A 22,511-nucleotide genomic window follows, 5' to 3' on the forward strand; every position below is an offset into this window, starting at 1 on the left:
CAAATACATTAACATCCGCAATGTATTCATAAATAAATAATTCTAACAAATGTATTTCAAATAAATATTTGATAAAGTCACAGATTAATTATAATATGAATAAATAGCGAATAAAATGATATTATATTCTCAAAGGATCTGGATAACCTAAGAAATCCATTGAACCCGCCTCATTCATGTTCCGTATTACGAGATCCGTGGCGTTCTCTTTTTTTCTTCGGCGTTATCATAAAAGGAAGATCCAGAAGTGGTGTACGCGTATATGCGGGAAAGTGTTTTCATTGAATGGACGTGTTTTGAAAGACTCGTGAGACCCAACAGGTGAACCAGGGTCCTTCCACGGGTAGGAGCGTATTAACATGACTTCCAGGTCAAGTCAAAATACAGTGCTCGAGAGACAAGTGCACGATTTGGTTGTTATAAATCGTTTCCCTCTTCAATGCACCTCTTTATTTTTTCCCCTGTCAAAGGAAGACGAGTATTTCGACGATGTAAAATACGAATGGCAATTTATCCGTAAAATTAATATTTAGATAAAAATTATATAGCAAAAGCTATTTAAGCAAATAGAATAGTTCTGTGAAACTTTTGTGATATTGTCATTATATCAATTTTAGAAGATTATACATATACGTCCTCTTATGTTTAATTTTCTTTTCTACCCAAGAATGCGAAAAGAAAATTACCTAGAATTTGTAGAGATAAATCGTTGAAAAATGAAATAACTATAGGTCCGTTGTTTATAAAACAACGGTAATATTTACCGGTCTCACCTCGATACATATTAATTGACAACTAATCAACGTGTGAAGCAATTAATGAAGAAACGTTACGGTAACAGTTACTCATTCTGTTTGTAAAGATGATTGGTCGGTCTGTTACAAGAAGATGGAGTAATTCATTGCGAAAGTCATCAATCAATATCCTCTTACTTAATGAAATCCGAAGCGGTATCTTTTAACGTAGCGTAAAAGCGTCATAAAGCTTTTATCTCAAAATTGTCCACTTTTACTATTTTCCAAATTTACCATTTATGCCTTTCAACTGATCAATGAAACCTCTATTTATAACTTTATACTTTCCCAAATTTGTTCAACTTGTTCTTACTTGAATCGCGCGTTTCTTTTTATTAACTCGTTCCGGTAAAAGGAAGTCTCATAGAAATTACATTAACTCTTTACAATTGCAAACTGTGCTAAATACCTAATTATTGTTGCATGACTCCGAAGCATTCGTTCAGGACTGCTTCATGAAACGCACCGGTCTTGAGGAGAGAAGCATTTATTCCTCCATAGATTTGCAACCTTGTTAAATTTTCTTTTTCTCGGTTATGCTATAATTCAATATATACCGTAAAACGGAATTTCATCGCATACAGATTAATTTAAAATAAAGATACAAGTAACTGGAAACTTGCATCCTTCATAAATTAAAAAGACACTCTTGTGTAAATTCAATCTTTGATTTTATCTCTTTATAAGAAAGCTTGTCTACTTTTCTTCCCTTATCAATCATTTTCCTTATTAACTCTTCATAATCGTATCAGCCAATATAATGGATTATTACTAACAATATGACATTAAATACCAGCAATACTGTTAAAAATTGCAAAATAAATACAAAATTATTTGTTTCTTTTTTTTCTTGAATGAATTAAATGTTTTAATCAAACTTAATTACTGCTCATTGTTCACCTATTATTCTTAACGTCTAGATAAAAGAATTGTATTAAGCGAAACAAAATTATCATTAATCGTTCTTTTGAAAAAAGATGATAGATACTTCTGAATTAATATTAAAGCGTGATCTACTACCGGAAAATTTTTCTAACAATACACTGTTGCGATATAACAATGCAACAGCGATTTCATCTTTGTATCAATTATTATTGGTCGCAAGTCAATCCACGTGATGCCATGCGAATCATAAACGATCCACAATGTTTATAAAATTGCTTCATTTTCGAGTCGCTGCTTACACCTAATTAATCGTCATAATGTTACTCTTCTCACCCGATTCCCTTCACTTCTTCAGAATCCAACAAAAAAAAGTCTTTAACTTCACATAGCGGCGGTGAGCGTATTGTATATAAGTCATCGATTTCATCACGAAAGTGCCTCGTTTCCCACCGGCGTATCTGATTTGCATGCGTAACCGACAATTTCACGCGATTTCCATACGCGACCGACCCCATACACGCGATGGACTAATCGCTAAAACATCTAAATAGAAAAGCTGTAGTGGCGCGGAAATGCGTTTGATCGCATTGCTCCAGAAACGCGTTCATTCACAGACGACGAGAGGAGTGACAGGAAAACGAGAGGAAAATCGATCGCGAGTCGCCGCATAGCTTCAAGTTTCTTGCGATTCCATGAACCGCCGCTGTTGTCCACCGTTTATGTTATTATCGACAAACCGCAGGAATATTGGCCACCTCGAAGTTTTAATCGCTCATTTCGAAACGACCGCCGTTACCGGGCTCCATTAAATGTGTGCCAACTCGAGTTTTCTCCATTTCGAGAGTTGTTCACACGTGACAACGCCTCGTTTGGATCGCGAGAAGTTGGCACACGGTGAAACTATTCGAAATTCTTGCATTGTTTAAGGTATTCGGCTGATTTGAATAAGCTGCTATTGCAAAATTGGGATATTTTTATGGCCAATTAAGACCCATGTTGAATACTTCGATAACCCGTATACAGATCGTTTGTTTATTAGTAGATTACAAATTAGAACCTACTTAATTTTTGTATCATGAGAAGTTCGACTATAGGAATTAAGCGTAAAAGAAACTTTGTAAAGAAAGCTTCTCGTGTCCATAAATATGAATTTCTAAAATTCAATATCATTTGTATGTGTATTAACGGCGATTCAACGATCTATTATCAAATATGAAATTCTATTGTCGATTTTGTAACTTTAGATACTTTCAGCTTGAACATCCCAAATCCCAAAATACAACAAACATCTCAGCGATCCTTGGAAGTTCGAATATGCTGTACCCCGAATTTTACCTGCCTTTTTTTCATCTTATATTTCCACTCCTCTAAAAATCCATCACAGTCGAACCGCTGACTACAACCACAAGCTGACCCTGTAGTTCCATCCCTCGCGTGAAATTCCTGAAACCTTAAAGCCGCCACTACTACTACTACTATTACTACAAAACGTATCTAGACAACAAATCCTCCGGGACGGAATACAAGCCCAGTATACACGACGTGATTTAAACGAGCGCGACCAGACATCGAATCAACAGGTACACAGCCTCGGGATCGAGATACATGTAACGGTATATGCGTTATTCCAGCGTATCGAACTGCATCCGAGAAAAGTTGATCTTAACCGCTCAGATATGTCTACACGATCTACGGTCTATGATTGCAAAATTAACGATAACGTAGTTACATAGATAGCTATAAATCGTCATTAATAACGAATACATTGTCTAGGTGTGCCGCAGGTTCTACATATCTTGATTTCGGTAATTCACAGAAAGATGTAAACGTATAATAAATATACTTTATTTCCAGGAGCAGCGTCCTCGAACTTAGTTTTTCTCTGTGCTTTATTCTCTTCGTCACAGTTCTCGCATTACTTGTTACGACTTCTGGATTTTGTAATATTTAGATCGCGAATATTCGCGGTTGATATATTCTACTATATTACCAAAAATACGCATCTTCTCGATTAAAAGAGAGCAAGTATAGTATTTGTTATGATATATAGCGGGTGAACCAAACGTCTACGAGCGTTACATTTCCCTAGCTGTTTTTGTAAAAGTACCAATCTGCATAAACATGCGCAGCCTAGCAACATTTTTTGGGAACCAAGGGCAAGTTAGCGAGCAAACGATCTAACGCGATATTTCATGAAGCAACGTGGAAAAGAATCAAACCTTGGCGATCTGGAAAAGGGCTTGCCTCCTTGGCCTCTGCTCTTGCTTCATCCTCGTCCTTTCTCGGCGCGGTGCCAACACGAATGATCCTTCTCTGGGCGTCGCGAGACGTTTCTTTCACTGTCCACCGATAACAACTCCTCGAGATCATCCACGATCGATTTTCAATGGATTAAGGACGCTAGCACTGTACATGATTCAGCCGTTCTTTTTGTTTTTTGCTTTTTCGATGAACAACACGAGAGCACAGGACGATACACGAGGGTCGCGCGTAAAGCAACAAGTACTCTCTTAGCCGGGCGTCGGTGCAACAATGCCCGGATAGGGCTGGGACCGCACCGCGCCGACAGCAGCGCCCATGGGACTCCTGCGGACAGGTTGGGAAACGCGCCAAACCTGGTGATCACCACTACGGACCTGCGTTCGTGCTACGAAGCTACAGTCACTGTCGTACGAGGTATAGTAAGATCGTAGTACGCTATAGTATACGAAGTTTCTGGATGGAGTTGGAGATTTCAGGGACGCAGGCTCATTGAGTTCTGTTTGAGAGTCCTAGTTTACATATTGGGTGTACATTGAGCGTTTTGCGATATGTTTCAGCATTATCTGGCACGTTGTATAATCGTTTCTTTTTTAGGGCGGAAGATTGGTTTGAGAATGTTTGAACGGGTTTGGAGATTTGTTTAGGGAATTACTGAGATAAAGATAAGCGTGTATTAGATGTTTTTAGCGCGTTATGGAGTCGTTTCTTTCTTGAGGGTGGAAGATTGATCTTGGAACGTTTAAATAGGTTTGGAGGTTTGCTCAGGGAATTATCAAAGTAAAGGCGTGTCGTTAGAGATTTTTATTGATAATTTTGGTCTTTTACAATGTAACATTTATTGATATTTGTCTTCGCATAAAAGTTGGATATGCGATGTCCTTTGATATTCCTGTGCTTGCTTTTAAACGTAAAGAATTGGGTTTTCGAGCGTATGGAAGTTTGAGAACTGGCGATTAGAGGACGATAAATTACTTCTAGCCGTATGATATTACTTAAAGCCCGCCATTGATGATCTTTTTTCGTTTTTTATATGCCAGAAACATCACACGCTATTAATACGTGTAATAAAACATGGGTGCAATTGAACGTTAATAATTTCCACAAAATATCAAATGTCATTTAAACTGTAGATATTCCAATACTTTAGATAATCTAATTCTTTCAACCTAAAGAACCATAAAAAATCAAACATCAACCTGAATAAAGGCCCTACGAAGAATCTTGACAAAAATATAGGCGGGTGCGTCCCTGTTGTTTACTACAGTCTACACACAGCCATCATTTTTACTACGAGGAGTGCAGCGTGGGTGAGAGGGCCGGGGTCAGTTGTAACGTGAAAAAGAGAGGGAGAAAAGGGCGGTTGGGTAGGGAGAATCGGGTTTTCGAACGGGCGGAAAGGGGAAGTGGCGAACAGGGCCACGGAAAAGACTCACAATGTGGTGGGGAAGAGGGAGACGCCGATGAACGTATAGTCGTATAGTGACACAAAAGATGAAGGAAGGGGTGATAAAAGGGGTAAAGGGGAAGGGAAGAAGAGCGAGCCCATCACGACACTGACAACGTTTTACGTTACGCTACGATGCTACGAGATTGTTACGCAATTTGATTCGGGAAAGAATGAGTAATTTTGGGAACTCTTTCTCCTTCGTTCGTTCCCTTCCTTTTTTTTTTCCCTCGAGGGCTGTGTCGATTCGTATCTACCTCCAATTTCTACGTTTAGCGTCCCGCGGCAATTTGCACCAGGGACTTGTTCCTTTGTGGGCGTGTGAATCGTGAACCAACTTTATTAATCGTGTATACGAGATTTTTCTGTGTTCGTTACGTCGGTGAATGGGCGTACTATTTGCGTACGTGTTACTACATTAATATTAATCAGAAAGTATGTTCTTCGGCGAGATTTTTTAACTATCAATGAAATTTAATTTCTTGGGATCTGGTACGTGGTTTTCTATAGATGATATTAGTCAGAAATTGAAGTTTTGTTTTCACGATGATTTCAATAGTTTAACTCTGTTATTATGTTTAAGCATAGGTGTATGTGACTCGAATTTTAAACAATTTCCCTTTATTCCCTTATTACGTGTATAGTAGATTAAAGAGAGGCTTCAAAAGAATTTTCTTTTGTCTTTTTTTATTAGAAGTGTACGATTATGTAACTTGAATATTTTCATCTCCATTTTGTGTAATGTTTATTTAGAAATTAATTTTTATTACTTTTCAACGAATTTGATCAATTCGAATTATATTGTTTTTACGTAAGTTTTCTATAAAGAGTTTCCATGCCAAGAACGAGGCAAATTAACATCTGTTTTATAGAGAGCGCTTTCCTTACCACAGTAAAATACTGTAATTTTAACCCATTACCACAAAAAAGGTATCATTCCCAAAACACCGTTCATAACGTCCAAAAGACACAAATTTGTTCCATTTGTTCGTAACACATGACTATCCAAAGGACTCGCATTATTCTCTCTACAGACCGTATGTAAATTCACATGGCGAATCGATAAACGGCAGCAAATTTTTCTGAATACTCATAGAACGTAAGGAAGGCTGAGAATTATTGCGTTACTGATTCTTGCAACAGAGCTCATTCCATTTGTCCATAATCGTAAACCCTTCGGCGCGTGAAACGCTGGCACGTGTTCAATTGAAGAAAAAAATTGATATTTTTAAAAGTAGAGGATTGAAGACGTTGTTGTCATTCGCGTAATTCACGACCCATAAAGTGTTTGGAAAAATGTAAGACCTTAATTCGAATAAAGTGGTTCAGAGAATAGAGAATGGAGCTGAGTCGCTTTCAAGCGTTCTTTCGTTTCAAACTGGAAATACAAAACAGATTTAGCTGACGCCCTCGCAACCGGTCTTTAGATTTGCATGGCGCCGAGCTCCGATTCAGGATCGTTTCTGCGCGTATTTAGTCTCCAACAAAATAAAGCGAAATTTAGAGTCTGAGAAAAATTTACATGGATCGAAAAAGACGAACAGCAATTTTGTTTCGTAATTTATTGCGAAGCATTGTAATTATTTAAACATGGCATCTAAGAATTATGACAATCCGAACAGAAAGTTGAAGTGAAATGGAAAAACATTTGTCAAGAATAATTTACAAAATTTTGTGATATTCCATACAAATTTTAAAATCATATACGAATTTATGATACCATATGTAACAAGTTTAAAGGAATTTTTTATTCTAAACATATTGGCAAATTTTGTTTTTTTAATGCAAATTATATATATCTTCGATTTAACAAATTAGCACGTTACCTTTATCATATGATAAATCACACGTAATGTATATTGGTATCTGTAAAAAAAGCATTGCATTAAGTAGTTATTGTAAAACGTTTGATAAAGGTTTTAATAACAATAACCACGTAAGAACTACAGGAATAATATCGAATAAATACCCTGAAAAATTTCCAGTAATTGCTCTAATTTAATTTAATGGTCCACGATGTTATAAACTACTATACGGAGTAACGTATGAAATTGGAGATAATTGGTAGAGGTACCGTTTCGTACTTGACGAAGTGAACGGATCCTTTACGGGAAACCTCGTTTCTAAATATCTTTACGTGAACAGGAAAGTAATAAAACACGTACTATCAAGATAAAAATAGAGTATAAAAATAAAAAATCGAATATAAATGAAATTCTAATACTTTCATGCCTAAATCCCGTTCTTTAGAAATTTTCCCTTTTCGAATAAATATTCACGTGATAGTGGAATAGAAATAAAATTCAAATATTTTTGTATAAAATTCCTCTCTAGAAATTCGATTTCAAATCCAAATTTCCACTACAATCAATATTAAAATATTAATACGATATTTAGAGGGTAGTTGTAATACGAACTTTTTTAAACTTCTTCGACAATTCCAATTTAAAATTCGAAAGTCCTTCTAACGTGCATTTAGAGCGCACCGAAATGCAAGCACAACTGCGGTAGTATATTTCCAGTGATCTGACCGGAGGGTGATCTTTTCAATTAGAAGACGATATTTCTAAGCACGTAGGACGCCGGCTTTTCACGGATCTGGCGCTGCGTTTGAGAATTTCCAGACGGGTCCACTTGTCGGGTCCAACAACAATGAAAGACTTTCTTTTCGGTAGAGTAAAAGGAAGAACGATAACAAAGAGACTGCCGGTCTCACGGTCGTGTCAGCCTCTCCTCTCTTTACTCGGATGCTTTGCAGACCTCCTACGCTGGTCTTCCAGCATCATAACGATATCCAACGGACAATTGTCTTAAGTATTGGACGAACTTTTGAATGTTTTTTTCTCGTTTCCGTAGGATAACGTGCGTTCTGCTTTTCGTCACTAAGATTCCGAGTTTTACGGACAGCGTGCAGAAGAAGTTCTTCCAAAGAGAAGAATATATAACGTATATTATGTTATTTTATACTTGAATCCATGTGTATAGTGATATAGAGAAATTATTAAATTTCCTATGGACAAATTGGAGTCCTTTGACAAAATTTGTATTTCCATTCATTTAATTTTTATTTTAAGTATAAAACTTTTGATACTTGTAAATTAAATAGTAGGAAACCTTTAGATTTTGTCAAAATTCAATAAAATTTACCGAATGTCCAGCTGAACAAATTGTAAAGAACAAATTAAATAACAATAAAAAAAATTCAATAATACAAGGTATTTTATTTTATCAAAGTTGAATAATACAGAAAAGCTTTTATCGATTAAAATTGGATAGCAGAAAACCATTTATCTTCAAGAAAAATCTGGTAAATATAAAAAGAAATTTTCTGATTTGAAGTGTATTATACAAAATTAAATAGACAAAGATCTTATTTAGATCTATGTCGATTTTATCAAATGTCCAAATCTAAGAGATTATAATAAAATTCAAGACTTTAGGTTGCCTGAAATCACAGTTTATCGCGTTGTAATACCAACACGTGGCTTCATCGAGCGCGTAATATTTTCCACGGAAAAGCAACGTGGGCGGTATGCGCAACAGCAATAGCCTTTGTTCGAGATGCGCGAATAGTTCGAAGCTGTGGATGATGGACCGATTGTAATGTCTGCTTGAGAATGTCATCGAGAACCGCGTGCTTACGAACTTTACGCGCAACCCACTATCCTATTTATCGACACTCCCCCAGATTCTTTGCAAATATATCCCAAAGTATTTACACACCTATGCCACTTAATGTTAATCTTAATTGTGTTTGCAACTATTGTATACGTTCTTCTGTGTTACCGCATACTTTGGTGTGTTACGTGATTTGTTGTATAATTATAGAACCTTAACGCGCCCTAATCTGTAAAGAATAAATTTGAGTAGAGTACGATACAATGTGTGCTTTATAAGGTGTAAAGCTATAAAATTATAATTTTAGAATTTAAATTGAATTGCAGAAATGTATTATACAATCAGATAAAAAAGAGCAATATATGGAAAGATAGTTCTTCAGAGCTCAATAATACAAACTATTCCATCACTTTAAAATTGAACTCAGTCTCGCTCGGGCAACCGAGGCGAACAGATGTGCGTAGGCAAACGTGTGCTCCAGTCAAGTGATTCAGAGAAGTGCTACGAATAGTGTTAGCGACAAACAATGCAACAACAGATATCAACGATCAAGATTGCAACCAATGGAGAAAAATATTACATAAAAGGGTCATCAGATTTACCAGGCTTACAGCAACAACAGCAAAATCATAACAACCAAAATGATATGGAAATAGAAGAAATGGAAGAGCAGCGGAGACAGGAGGAGTGCAGACAAGATAACAAAATAAGTTACCAGGACGAAAACTGGAAGCTAGCAAAGACTAGCAAAAAACGTAAAATAATTTCAGACACAAATGCTGCAGGAAACCCAGATACAGGAAAGCAGCGATGGCTGCAAGAATTACCTTTAAGAAACTCCTTCAGCTCACTAACGGAAGAAATAGACAATGACCCGACAAGCAAAACCACAACTAAAACTCCTTACATATCAAAACCACCACCAATATTTGTTGAGGCCCAAATAATAGACCCGCTTATTGATCGACTAAACAATGTAGTCGGGAAGGATAACTACACAATAAAACAAACAAAATTAGAACAAGTAAAAATTCAAACAAACACCCCAGAAGTTTATAGGAAAGTGATAAATGAACTAAAGGAAAAAAATGCTATATACCACACGTACCAACTCAAAACAGAAAGGAGCTATAAAATAGTTATAAGAGGTTTACATCCAAAAACTAACACAAAAAAATTAAGTGAAGAATTAGGAAAAATTGGCCATGAAACAAGAGCAATAAACAATATGACAAGATACGATACGAAGCAACCACTGCCACTATTCTTAATAGAACTGGAACCCAGAACCAATAACAAGGAAATCTATGAAATCAAAAAAATACTAAATACAATTGTAACAGTGGAACCACCACGCTACAAAAAAGATATACCACAATGCATGCGGTGTCAACAATACGGACACACAAAAAATTATTGCAACAGAAGCCCGGCATGTGTTAAATGTGCAAAAAATCACCTAACAATACACTGCCCATACACAGGAAAAATAGAACAAGTTAAATGCTATAATTGTAACGGAAACCACCCAGCCAGCTACAAAGGATGTGAAATAAGGAAACAAATACAACGTAAACTGTTTCCTCCACTTCGCAACAGATCACACAATGACCATCAACCACAACAAAGTATAACGGATAACGAAACAACATTGAAAGCACAAGAGGAACTAAACGCTATAAGCAGAAACATAGATCCCCAAGGTAAACGAAGCTACGCACAAGTAACTAAAAACATTAGCAAACCAACGCTTGCAATCAATCAGAATGAAAACAATAACATCGAAGACGTTACAGACATCAAAGAAATGCTCAAACAATCCATTAAAGGTATGGAAATGTTAGGAAAAATGGTAAGTGATCTAAACACAATACTAAGACAACAAGCACAACAAACAACAATCATGTTACAACTACTTACTAACTTGCTAAGTAAAAAATAGAGATGGACATTTTGAAAATAGCAGTCTGGAACTCCAATGGCTTGCAACAGCGAGCCCACGAAACTAAAATATTTTTGTATAAAAATAATATTGATATACTACTTGTCTCAGAAACACATTTCACCCTAAAAAACTACATGAAAATACCGTACTACACCATATACGATACCAAACATCCCTCAGGTAAAGCACATGGAGGAACTGCAGTAATAATAAAAAATGACATCAAGCATCACTTACATAGTCAAACAAATCAAGAACACCTACAAGCAACCACTGTCACAATACAAACCAATGACAATTACTTCCAGATGTCAGCAGTATATGCACCTCCGAGACACAAAATGACACTTAAAAAATGGGAAGAGTACTTCCAATCCTTAGGCGACAAATATATAGCGGCAGGAGACTTTAATGCAAAGCACACATTATGGGGTTCGAGAATTAGCACACCGAGAGGTAGAACATTGGAAAAATACATTAGAAGCAGCAACCTCAATGTACTATCTACAGGAAAACCAACGTACTGGCCGACAGACCCCAATAAAATACCTGACCTGTTGGATTTTGCAGTAACAAAAGGGCTAAATGTAAGCAAATTAAAAATAACAACCAGCCTCGAGCTTAACTCCGACCATACACCAATTATAATAGAATATACAAACAAACCTCTACTTTATAACAAGTCAGAGTCGCTTTGCAATAAAACCACCAACTGGCAAACTTTCAAAGAACTGATCGAAAACAAAATCAACTGCAATATCCCGTTGAAAACACCTGAACACATTGAGCAGGCAGTAGCAACTTTGACAGAAATAATACAGGAAGCAGCGTGGGCAACCACCACCTATGAAACAAATAGCAGGCAATCAAAAATTATTCCGCAGGACATCCTAGACAAAATCAGGGAAAAAAGAAAAGCGAAAGCAAAATGGCAAAAACAGAGAACACGAGAAAACAAGAAAAACCTAAATAAACTTGCAAAGGAACTAAAGAATAAAATAAGGGAACATCATAATAACGAATTCTCAAAATTCATCGAATCACTATCCGCGCATGAGAATACCGACTACTCCCTATGGAAAGTCACTAACAAAATTAAGAAAACAGTAAAAACAATCCCAGCAATCAGAAAAATGGACAACACATGGGCTAGAACCAACGAAGAACAGGCAGAAGAATTCTCAAAGCACCTACAAAATATATTTTCGCCGTATGAAATTGATAACAACATCCCTGGATGGCAAACAAATGAAGAAGTGGAAAATGCCAGCAACACAACTGATAAACGCTGCACCATACTCAGCACAACAGCGCAAGAAGTTACAAACTTAATTGAGGCAACAAAGACAAGTAAAGCACCAGGATTTGACTTGATCAATGGGAAAATCTTAAAAAACCTTCCCCCAAAGGCAATAAGACTAACAACGATAATATTTAACGCAATTCTAAGAATACAGTACTTTCCTACACTATGGAAAATAGCACAGATAGTGATGTTACCCAAACCAAACAAAAACCCACATTTAACTGCATCCTACAGGCCGATATCATTACTACCTGCGTTTTCCAAATTACTAGAGAAAATAATATATAACCGCTTAAAACCAACAATAGAAAAAGAAAAACTAATACCGAACCATCAATTTGGATTCAGGAATAAACACTCCACAATAGAACAAATGCATAGACTCGTCAATGAAATCTTACAGTCGCTTGAAACAAAACAATACTGCACAGCACTCTTTATGGATATCGAAAAAGCATTCGACAAAGTTAACCATGAAAAACTTCTTCAAACAATCAAAAAGCAATTTCCAGAACAAATCTACAAACTACTCAAATCCTACTTAAACAACAGAACCTTTGTAGTAAAAATAAATGATGCATACTCTGAAATTAAGGACATCAAGGCAGGAGTACCGCAAGGAAGTGTCTTAGGACCAATATTATACACACTATACACGGCAGATATACCAACAACTGTCAACAGTAAAACACTGACGTTTGCGGACGATACGGCCATACTAGTGAGGCATGCAAATCTAGAAACGGCCGCCGCACTACTACAAGAACACACTACAAAAATAGAAAAATGGCTGCAAAACAAACAAATAAAAGTGAACACCAGCAAGTGCAACCACATAACATTTACACTTAGAAAAGGAAAAACACCAGATATTCAACTGAACGGCGCCCACATAGCACAATCAAAGCAAGTCAAATATCTGGGAATAAATTTAGACACACGCCTTACATGGAAGCACCATATAAAATCAATAATAAACAGAATAAGTGCAAAAAGGAAGCAGATGTACTGGTTAATCAATAGAAAATCTAAATTAAGCACAATGAATAAACTAAATATATACAAAACAATAATCAAACCAATCTGGACATACGGAGTCCCATTATGGGGGACGGCAGCAATGAGTCACATAAGCAAAATAGAAATAGAGCAAGCAAAAATCTTAAGGACAATAGTTAACGCACCATGGTACGTCAGAAATGAAGACCTACGAAAAGATCTAAAAATTCCAACAGTCAAAGAGGAAATCGCTAGATACGCAAAAAAGTACAAAGAAAGACTTGCAGCACACCCAAACCAGCTGGCTGCTGAAACAAATAAAACCAAAATAGAAAGAAGACTGAAGAGGAAGCATCCCGCAGACCTCGAAATAGAGATGCAATAGGAAACCTAGAAGATGGAACCCCTCTGGGGGTAACCATCCACATGCTATATTTTATTTATTTCTATTTATTTTTATTTTTTTTATTTTTTATTCTTTTATTCTCTAAGCTATAACATTTTACCAAATGTCCTTCTGGACAAATTGTAAAAATTTAATAAAACAAATAAAAAAAAAAAAAAAAAAAACTTTAAAATTGAACAGCTTCTTTTCCTTTATTATTTAATTTGTACTTTGCAATTAGTCCAGCTGGACATTTGGTAAATACAAAATTTGAACAATGGAAGAATTTTTATTCTTCGAAGTTGAGAAGCATAGCATAGAGTTTCTACAATTAACAGAATTATAACTGTAGTATAGATATTTTTCAAAGATCTTGAGATATATACGAGAATTAGCTGTCAGTCTGCTGAAAATAATTTTCTACTTATTAATTCCAAACCTTGACTGGTCGTCAATAAATTTAGTGATAAATCAAATCCCTTGAATTTGTTCTCTCCTTCTAACAAATACAGATACACGATACGATTTTATAAAATGTCAGACGTTAATCACAAAGGAACAAATCCGATATCAGTTGACCTCGGCTATCCATGGTGTACTATTCAATTTCGAATCAGTACGATTTGAAACGCATATTACGGTTGTATCGCATTGCTAACAGCGCGTACGACGATCGTTTATTCATTAGCTCTCGGCACACAATGGTAATATTAAAACGCGATACGCAATAGTAAGAAGGTATAACAGTACTTTCTAACGCGAACGATATTACGATATCCGATGCGTGAAAGAATCGGCGTGCAGGGGTGTGTTGACGAAAGTAACAAGCTTCGAAATTTGATGAAGGAAATGTCATGTCATATGTATCAGCTGTATCACGATTAGGTATTCCAAGTGTCACGACATTGAATTGTAAATGAACTTTTGATGATATTACATTTTTATATTTAATTCGCTCATTGACAATGTACGTCTTTGTGTACGTACATCCGAATAACGTGTGGTATAAAATATTGCATTTTACACTACACTCTCGCTCTATTGTATATTTTAACTTTGTGTAAACTACAGATTTGACAGATAATTATCAAGAATTCTATTGTACATGGATACAACTGCATATGGATGTTACATAAATATATGTTTTCTCATAAATATTTAATGATATTCAGAAGCCACTTTAAAATTTATATATAAAATAGTACAGAAATTTAGAAAATTTCTTTTTTTTTTTATTTTTAATTTACTATCAATTCTCGTAGAGAATTTTAAGTAAATTTATCTGGCGTGGTACTATGACATGATTAATGAGCGTTTATAGTATGTTTGATTCTACTTGAATCTAGTGCTCAGGTCTAAGATGTAATGTCTTTTTAGCCTGCGGATCTGTTCCGATGTGTCGAGTAGTTGAGTAATTAGAGGGTTTTGGTGGTTGTTAACTCTTGTGCTATGTCTGTTGCTGAATTCCTTTTTAAAATAATTTATTAATTTTCACTCAATTTTTTCATTTTCTTTCATTAGATTGTTCTCGAATAGATGACACAATTGCACGTTTTGCCAATAACAATAACCGGGGAAAAATATATTTAATCAAACGTAGTAGAAGAAGTCACTGAAGACCTCTAAAAGAGATCGAAATCTGTTCAAAATTCTTCACTCTGAAAAATACCATTCAAGCAACCAAATACCTTGTCACCGAGTTCCTCGCCAGTTGGTGTCTGTTTTGTACGAAACGCAGCCGCTCGCTTTTTTTTTCTTTTTTTTCTTCTTTTTCATCGATATTATAGTTAAATACGTGACACGCACGTTCCAGGCGGCAATTCAACTGGCTCTCGATATGTGCACCCCTTGCAGGGTTTCACTTGCGCATCTGTCGCCATGCAACACCCTTCGATACGATGCAGGTGGTAAGTGCGTGTCCTTCGATTGAAGTTTCGTCCCTTTACGCACGCGAATTGATATTATATTGTCTGTGATAGCAATTTCATGAATTTTTTACGAAACATTCGTGTGTTCTTGTAACATAAAAAAGATGGGTGATGTGAAAAACGAAATATGCCCTAATTCACTAGAAAGCTACTTTTAAATTTAATGTACGTCCTGTGCAACGTAGAATCTACTTTTGAAAAATGAAGGAGCTGCTCGTATTATTAAATTGTACGCTAAATCATCCCTTCTAATGATTCTCGTTTCAACCTCGTTTCAATGATTAAATTTGCAATAAATAATCACAGATACAGGCTAGATGGTGTTACAAGAGATGGATTTTACTTTTAGAGAATCCAAAGGTTACTCGTGTCGTTGGATTACTTCAGCATACTCTTAGAATAACAAACTAAAATCAACGCAAGGAAACTTTCACAAGAATAACATCAGTCTTCTAAACAAACTGGACTATTCAATCACTACACACTCTGCAGCAGTTGCAAACTTGTTTGCTGATACTTTCGAGAGGTACTTTACATAATATAGCTCAAACTACAACGAAGAATTCGTTACGAATTGCAATTCTAGCTCTCAGAAATTTCCTGATCTACCAATCAGACAACACTTGGAAGCGAATATTTCTATTTCAACTTTATTTCGTTTCAATAATTAAATTAAAATAAAGGTATACCTCTCGTTCTGTCAAACGAATGAATTCTATCTTTAAGAATATTCCTGCAGTGATTTGTATTTCAATAATTAGGTGTATAACTAAAGTTAAAAATACAGTTCGTATGCTCTGAACAAGAAGACTAAAGAGAAAACACCCCACTGACTTCATTAAAGAAATAAAATAGACAAACTCGAAGATGGTATCCTGCTGGGTATAGCCATCCACGTGTTATTTAGCAATTAAGCTAGAAAAATTTACCGAATGTCCAGTTGGACAAATTGTAAAGTACAAATTAAATAATAATAATAAAAAAATACGCTTTGATCTAGGAAGTCTGATCGATTCTACCTTTGGAAAATGTAAACTAAAATTTTCTAAAAATTATAATAATTCTAATTTCAATTTTATTTTAATTAAATTTACGATAAAAAATTTAAGACGTAGCTAACAGATTGTCACGAAAGGCAGACTCTCTATAAAAATCGATCAAGAATTTTTTAGTTTACGCAAAAATTGGGGAAACGAAATTTCCTACAACCTGTGAGCTCGACGAAACGCAGGTGCCATAGAAACTTCGTCAGGTTCAACAATGCGAATGCTTTGAAAAAGGGGAGCACAGGTTCACCGTTGAGGTACAAAAGGAGACCGCTAAAAGTTTTTCAAGCTGGTGCATAGGTGCAAGGGTCGTATAATATACCTGGAGCGTTTCAAAGCACGTCCGAGACGAATCGTTCTGATCTTCAGGTGTCTCGATCGAGGTTATCCTTCCGTTCGTATCTACCGATCTGTAACTTTTCGGTGGTGGTCACCTCGATTTCATCTTATGCGATCGATATTTACATTTGAAACGATATCCATGTAGCAGAGTGGAGATCCAGTTGCTCTCAGACGTTCGATGGGAACTGGAGATGTACTGGAAGCTAGACCTCTCGGTTATCCGGTTAACGTTCGAGTTCTGTGAAAAGCATCGTTCTCTGGATCCTCGTATAGCATCTCTAAAAGCGACTTTTATTCAGGAATCTTTCCAAGAGCTGCTGATATTATGAAACTAAACTTTCGTGGAGTGTAAGACGATTTTAAATTGTACAAAAATTGGTTCTTCTTTCGACTCTTGGCTGGTGAGCTTTTTCAGTTTGATTTGGATTATAACTCAGTCACACTATCATCTATTCTATCTTTTATAACATTCTCTTCATCATGAAAACTGTATATTTTGCGAAAACGAATTTACTGCTAATTAGTACAAAGAATTCTTCTAGAAAGTACTTCGCTACTTTAATAATTATTATATTTCCAATTTTATGAAAATATATTTTCTTTCCTCCTTCTTAAATTTCCCCATGAACTTTCTTATCGACTCAACGCACACAGGAACCTATCTTCTTGTTCGATCTAATCTCTGTAACCACGTAACGACACCTAAGAGGTTACAAAGACGTACAAGACGAAGGCATAGCATATTTGGTTGGACACGTTACACGCGAAACTCATTCCTTTCACCGTGATTCGACGACGAACACCGGGAATGCGTGGCTCTTCTGCTCCTACGTTGACATTTATTCCCGACTCGATGACCCAAGAACACCTGCAACGCGGCTGATTGACCTCGAGTCTGGCAACGAATCGCGTATCCGCTGGCATCGTAACGAAGACAAACTACACCGCTGCGTTAATCAAAGTTGCCGCATCAATGAGTCTGGTCGCGTGTTCGAAGTATGTATAACCTGTTAGCTCAGGTTTGTTGAATTATGATAATCAATTCAGTGGGGTTAGCCCAGTCGACGTGTCTAGGTAATGAGATTCAGCATTATAAAATGATAAGAACTGATAATAATATAGTTAACCTCATTGGTCTATTTAATTTTCTAATCGTAATAAATTTAGACTTCTTCACTGACTTTGCTCTAATAAAAATTACTCTACAGACTTCCAAGAATATCCATATACTTGTTATTTGTCAAAACTTTGTCAATGAAGGAAGTTCTAGAACGTTTTTGTTGAAATTAGATGCTGTACAAATACCTTTTAGACTAACTATAAATTCATTTCTGCATAGATGGTTCAATATATATTCAGTTTCTACTTTTCTACGTTTGTAATTGTTAGAATTTAATCTTGAAGTTAAGATTCATAATCTGTGAAAGACACAATGTTTATATTGAAATAATATTCAGTGATGTTTATTAAACAGAACTACAGAACCTGATGTATATAAGCGAATGATATAATTAACAACGTATACAAGAATTGTTGATTGTTACTCTCAGACTAGACGACAGATAGTGACCCATGATACCTCAGATATTTTGAGCCCCACGTTCTATACAGTAATGAGTATGACCTGTGTAAGTGTCCTGTTCAAACGCCTATGTGGGTCTCTGTGTAAGGATATTGTGCCTATGCGTGAAATATCGTTGTATTCCAACAGTAATCTAATAGCTTCTTCACTCGCATTGTTAAAATTCGAATCAAGAAATATAAAATTTTGCTGTGCGAATTCTCCTCCTCTCGATCGAAATTCTTTTTCTATCATTTTGTGTCCTTCGAGCAAAGAAAGAATTGAACGTATAAGGCCAAAGAGACTCGTTGAACAAACCTCGTAAGACGAACCAATCGTTTGATCAAAAGATTTAATCGACGATTCGATAGATTAGAGGTGCGGCGACGCAGGCCACTGACATTTCGACTTCTTGGACGTGCGCACGTGCTGTTCGCTGGCGAACAGGAAGAAGCGGTAAACCGAGTGCATTGATATCAGCCTGGCCACCGTGGAGAGAGAAGTGCAATCGCTGGATCTGCGTGCACCTGCACCTGAATTGCTTTCAATAAAATTTTACCAACTCTGAGCAACCATACTATCATTCAGAAATACACATAACTTAAAATCGAACGTTTGGACATTATCGTGGGCAGTACTCTCGTAGATTAATTCATTGACTTCTAATAGCGATATAAACGACTCGACTGACCTTTCGAAGTATACTATCGTTGGATGTACATATGTATATAGAGATGTTCACGATATGCGTGCACGTTGCGTTGAATACGACGCGACGGCAGACATGATTTATCGGTATTAGTGATGCATATGATTCATGAATTATGATGTTAGTAACCGTGGATTCTGTTGATTAGAATGTTGAATTAAAATGTTCATTAAGTGTTAGAGACGACGTTGAAAATGGAAAATGTTGATCTTCATGAGACGTTCGGTGTGTTACAATTTTACGGCATCTAATTGATTTTTTGTTTCTCTCGATCTATTTTAACAATATTTCTGCTCCATTTTTAATAACGGTACATGTTTCTTAAATTCATTTTAAGATAGTTAGCTGCTCTTGAAAATATAAGTTAGAAATGCCAACAACAAAATTCGATGTACATAAATATTCATAAATTATTAGAATAACTGGCATTCGTACGTATAACTTAATCAAACATTTTTTAACAACATTCATCTTCCTCGAAGAAAGTTCTCCGGTGTTACAATCCACTATGCTAGCTGTACAAAGGTAAATACTATGGCACCATACTTGTCAGACGTAGCATTCAGCAATGTAACATATAATCATCTGCAGACCTCCCTACCCATTAAACCAACGTCTGAGATTTCTGGAAACATTTGCCAAGCAGAAAGAGGAAAATCATCAACGATAAGCTTTTCTCCATATTGTTCTCTGAATTATCTACCATCAACTTTGACGTTCATTAGTCTAACACACAACCTTCAGTTTCGTATCTAAATTTATCTACGTATTAAACCGATTTTTTGAACTTCCTAGATATTTCCTAACGAGGAGAAGATGGATTTTGTTTCATATTTTCTTTCGAAGCAGCTATCATTAAATATTTAACATTTCTAAGATACTCTAAGCATTAAATAAATCTTTCCACAAAATCTTCTGGAAATTTCTTAAATAAAGGGAAAGAAATTTTATGCGTTCTCTTAATTACTTAAACCTCAGTTGTTAGACTCTAAACGATAAACATTAGCGCAATTATCGTATTTTTGTTCATATCCGTTTTAACTCGGAGACTTAGAAAACAAACAAAATGTTTGTTAATTTAATCGATTAAATCAAAGGAGTCTGTGATGGAAAAGACGTGCAGTAGCTATATTTTGATAGCAATAAATACAATAAATCAGTGTAGACATTCAAAGGACTTCTGAATCTTCTGAAACATTTCTTAAAAGAGAAGGAGGAAAACCACGTAAAATTCTTCTTATTTTTCACAAAATCCAACGTTTCTCGTTGCTCGTTAATTTATATGATTACCGTTACAGTTGCGCAATCATGAGCGGACCTTTCACCAAACACACGGCACAAGCAGCGATCTCTGCTCTTTTCACGATGTTTTCGCGACTCTTCGTTCATCCTAACGCGATTCGTCGTTTATTCTGGCGCGATTCGCACGTGCGCCTCTCACCGATCGCAAGAAGCAAAAGGAACCAGGCGAAATACGACGCAGAAACAGCGCGTGGAGATAAATGATCGCCTTTCGAGGGGATAAGATTCGTTATAAATAGAGCAAACCGAAGCATCGTTTTATTTGAAACTGGCTACCATATCACGAGACCACGACGTTCTTCTTCCTACGGAGAACGTTCATTAATTATTTCGCGGATCCATTCGTCTGGTACTTGCGAACGCGATTAAAAATATCGCGGCATTCCTCCTGGCTGTTGAACGACCTTCAATGGATGATAAAGTGATTTCATAGAATTAGCATCGTCAGTAGCATTAGTATTTATATTATCAATGAAATTCTTTAAAATACTCTTACAATAATTACTACAAGTAACAGTTGACTATGAATTTGTAACATGCTTTGGAAAATGAGTCGATTTTTATTGATTTTGAGTTATCTCTCGTCCATTTAAATTTCTGGAAGATAAACTTCAACTTTAGGTTACATCGGCATCTCTCAATTTACCCTGATCAAACGAAATTTCTGTAAAAAGTTCATCAAAACCGTTATCAAAAACACGTTTCATTTTCATTAACATAATTCAAGCCAATCTTTCGAGAGTTGAATCTTCCCAGAAAACTTTCCAAATTTCCACATCCTAATCTCTTGCTTACCCTAAGCTTCGAAACAGGTTCGAACAGAGGACTCGAATGCTTTCGATCTCGAACAGAAATCAGTCACAGCATCCCGCGCCTCGTCTTTCGCTTTCTTGTCCCTCTATCGGAGGCTTCTAACTCTCGGTTGATCGAGGTGCTGGTCGCACGTGCGCCGCTCGTTCCAGCAAAAGGAAGAAAAACGGCGATGGAGGAAAGAGAAGGAGGCAGAAGCAGAAACAGGTTTCTCCCGAACGATGTTGCGGCTGCTGGTTCACGAAAAGCGTCAACGCGCGCACGTACGCGCCAAGATTACCATGGTAGATGTTGAAATATCATGGAACGAGCCCCCGTTCTCTACCATCGAGTAAATAAGCGTTAGTTACCCCCTTTGCGCTATAATATACAGTCACATTAATGACGTAAATTACGGCTTGGCTGTGACAAACATGAGTTGTGCTGCTGATGACGCTTCATTTGAATTCCAAATTTACTTTTCATGTGTAAAATACATTTATAGAGACAGTGTGCATAAATTGTATTATAATCGATTCTATACTTGTCAAAGTTAATTATGGAAATTGATTATTAAGGTCGATCAGAATAGAGTTTATTAAAAAATTGTGTTCCTTCGATTAAATTTGTTGGTAACCAATTTTATTCCTTGAAAATCTTTATACTTAATTTAACTATATATTTCCAGAAGAGTACCTTTACTTTTTCAATATTATATTGTCATTCATTAAACACATTACTGCAAGCTTGCGTTTAGAAAACTATGAAAGTACGTAACGAGTTTAAAAGACGTATAAAACGTATAAAAATTGGCGTCCATGATGACATACATATATTCATCGCTGTCCCAGATATTTAAAACCTGAAGAAGAATAACTGTTTTCTGAAGAGTCATCATTGAATGATTCATAAAAAAATCTAAGAAACCTTTAGACGGTATTTGTAATACATTCTGAGATAAATTGTTTCTCGTCGATATTTTCGTGTCTACCACAGATTATCTATTTGATAGTTTTATTTATTACAAATTACTGCGTCATATAAATATTAACCTAATATAATTATTTGGTAAAATCTTCCTACAACTGAAACCGATACCAAAACTTTCCACTACATTGCAACGATAAAATAAAAATTCAGACTCGTCGTGCACGTGGGTGGTCCCTAATTGGAGGTTAAAAGGAACTTTAAATCGA

General features: G+C 36.1%; 1 protein-coding gene across 4 annotated transcripts in view; it reads right to left on the bottom strand.

Moving 5' to 3' along the window:
- Positions 1 to 22,511, bottom strand: part of Ec (ubiquitin specific peptidase echinus) — a 135,975-nt gene that overhangs the window by 37,999 nt on the left and 75,465 nt on the right. The window contains exon 1 of one of the 4 annotated variants that reach the window (XM_072009317.2): positions 3,899 to 4,195. The exons of the other annotated variants lie outside the window; for them this stretch is intronic. Coding sequence (XP_071865418.1) covers positions 3,899 to 3,949 — 51 coding nt within the window. The 5' untranslated portion in view covers positions 3,950 to 4,195. Of the gene's footprint in view, positions 1 to 3,898; positions 4,196 to 22,511 lie in introns of those variants that run through there. 4 annotated transcript variants of the gene reach the window in all.

This window comes from Bombus fervidus, chromosome 8 (assembly GCF_041682495.2).
Source record: "Bombus fervidus isolate BK054 chromosome 8, iyBomFerv1, whole genome shotgun sequence".
Classification (NCBI taxonomy): Eukaryota; Metazoa; Arthropoda; class Insecta; order Hymenoptera; family Apidae; genus Bombus; species Bombus fervidus.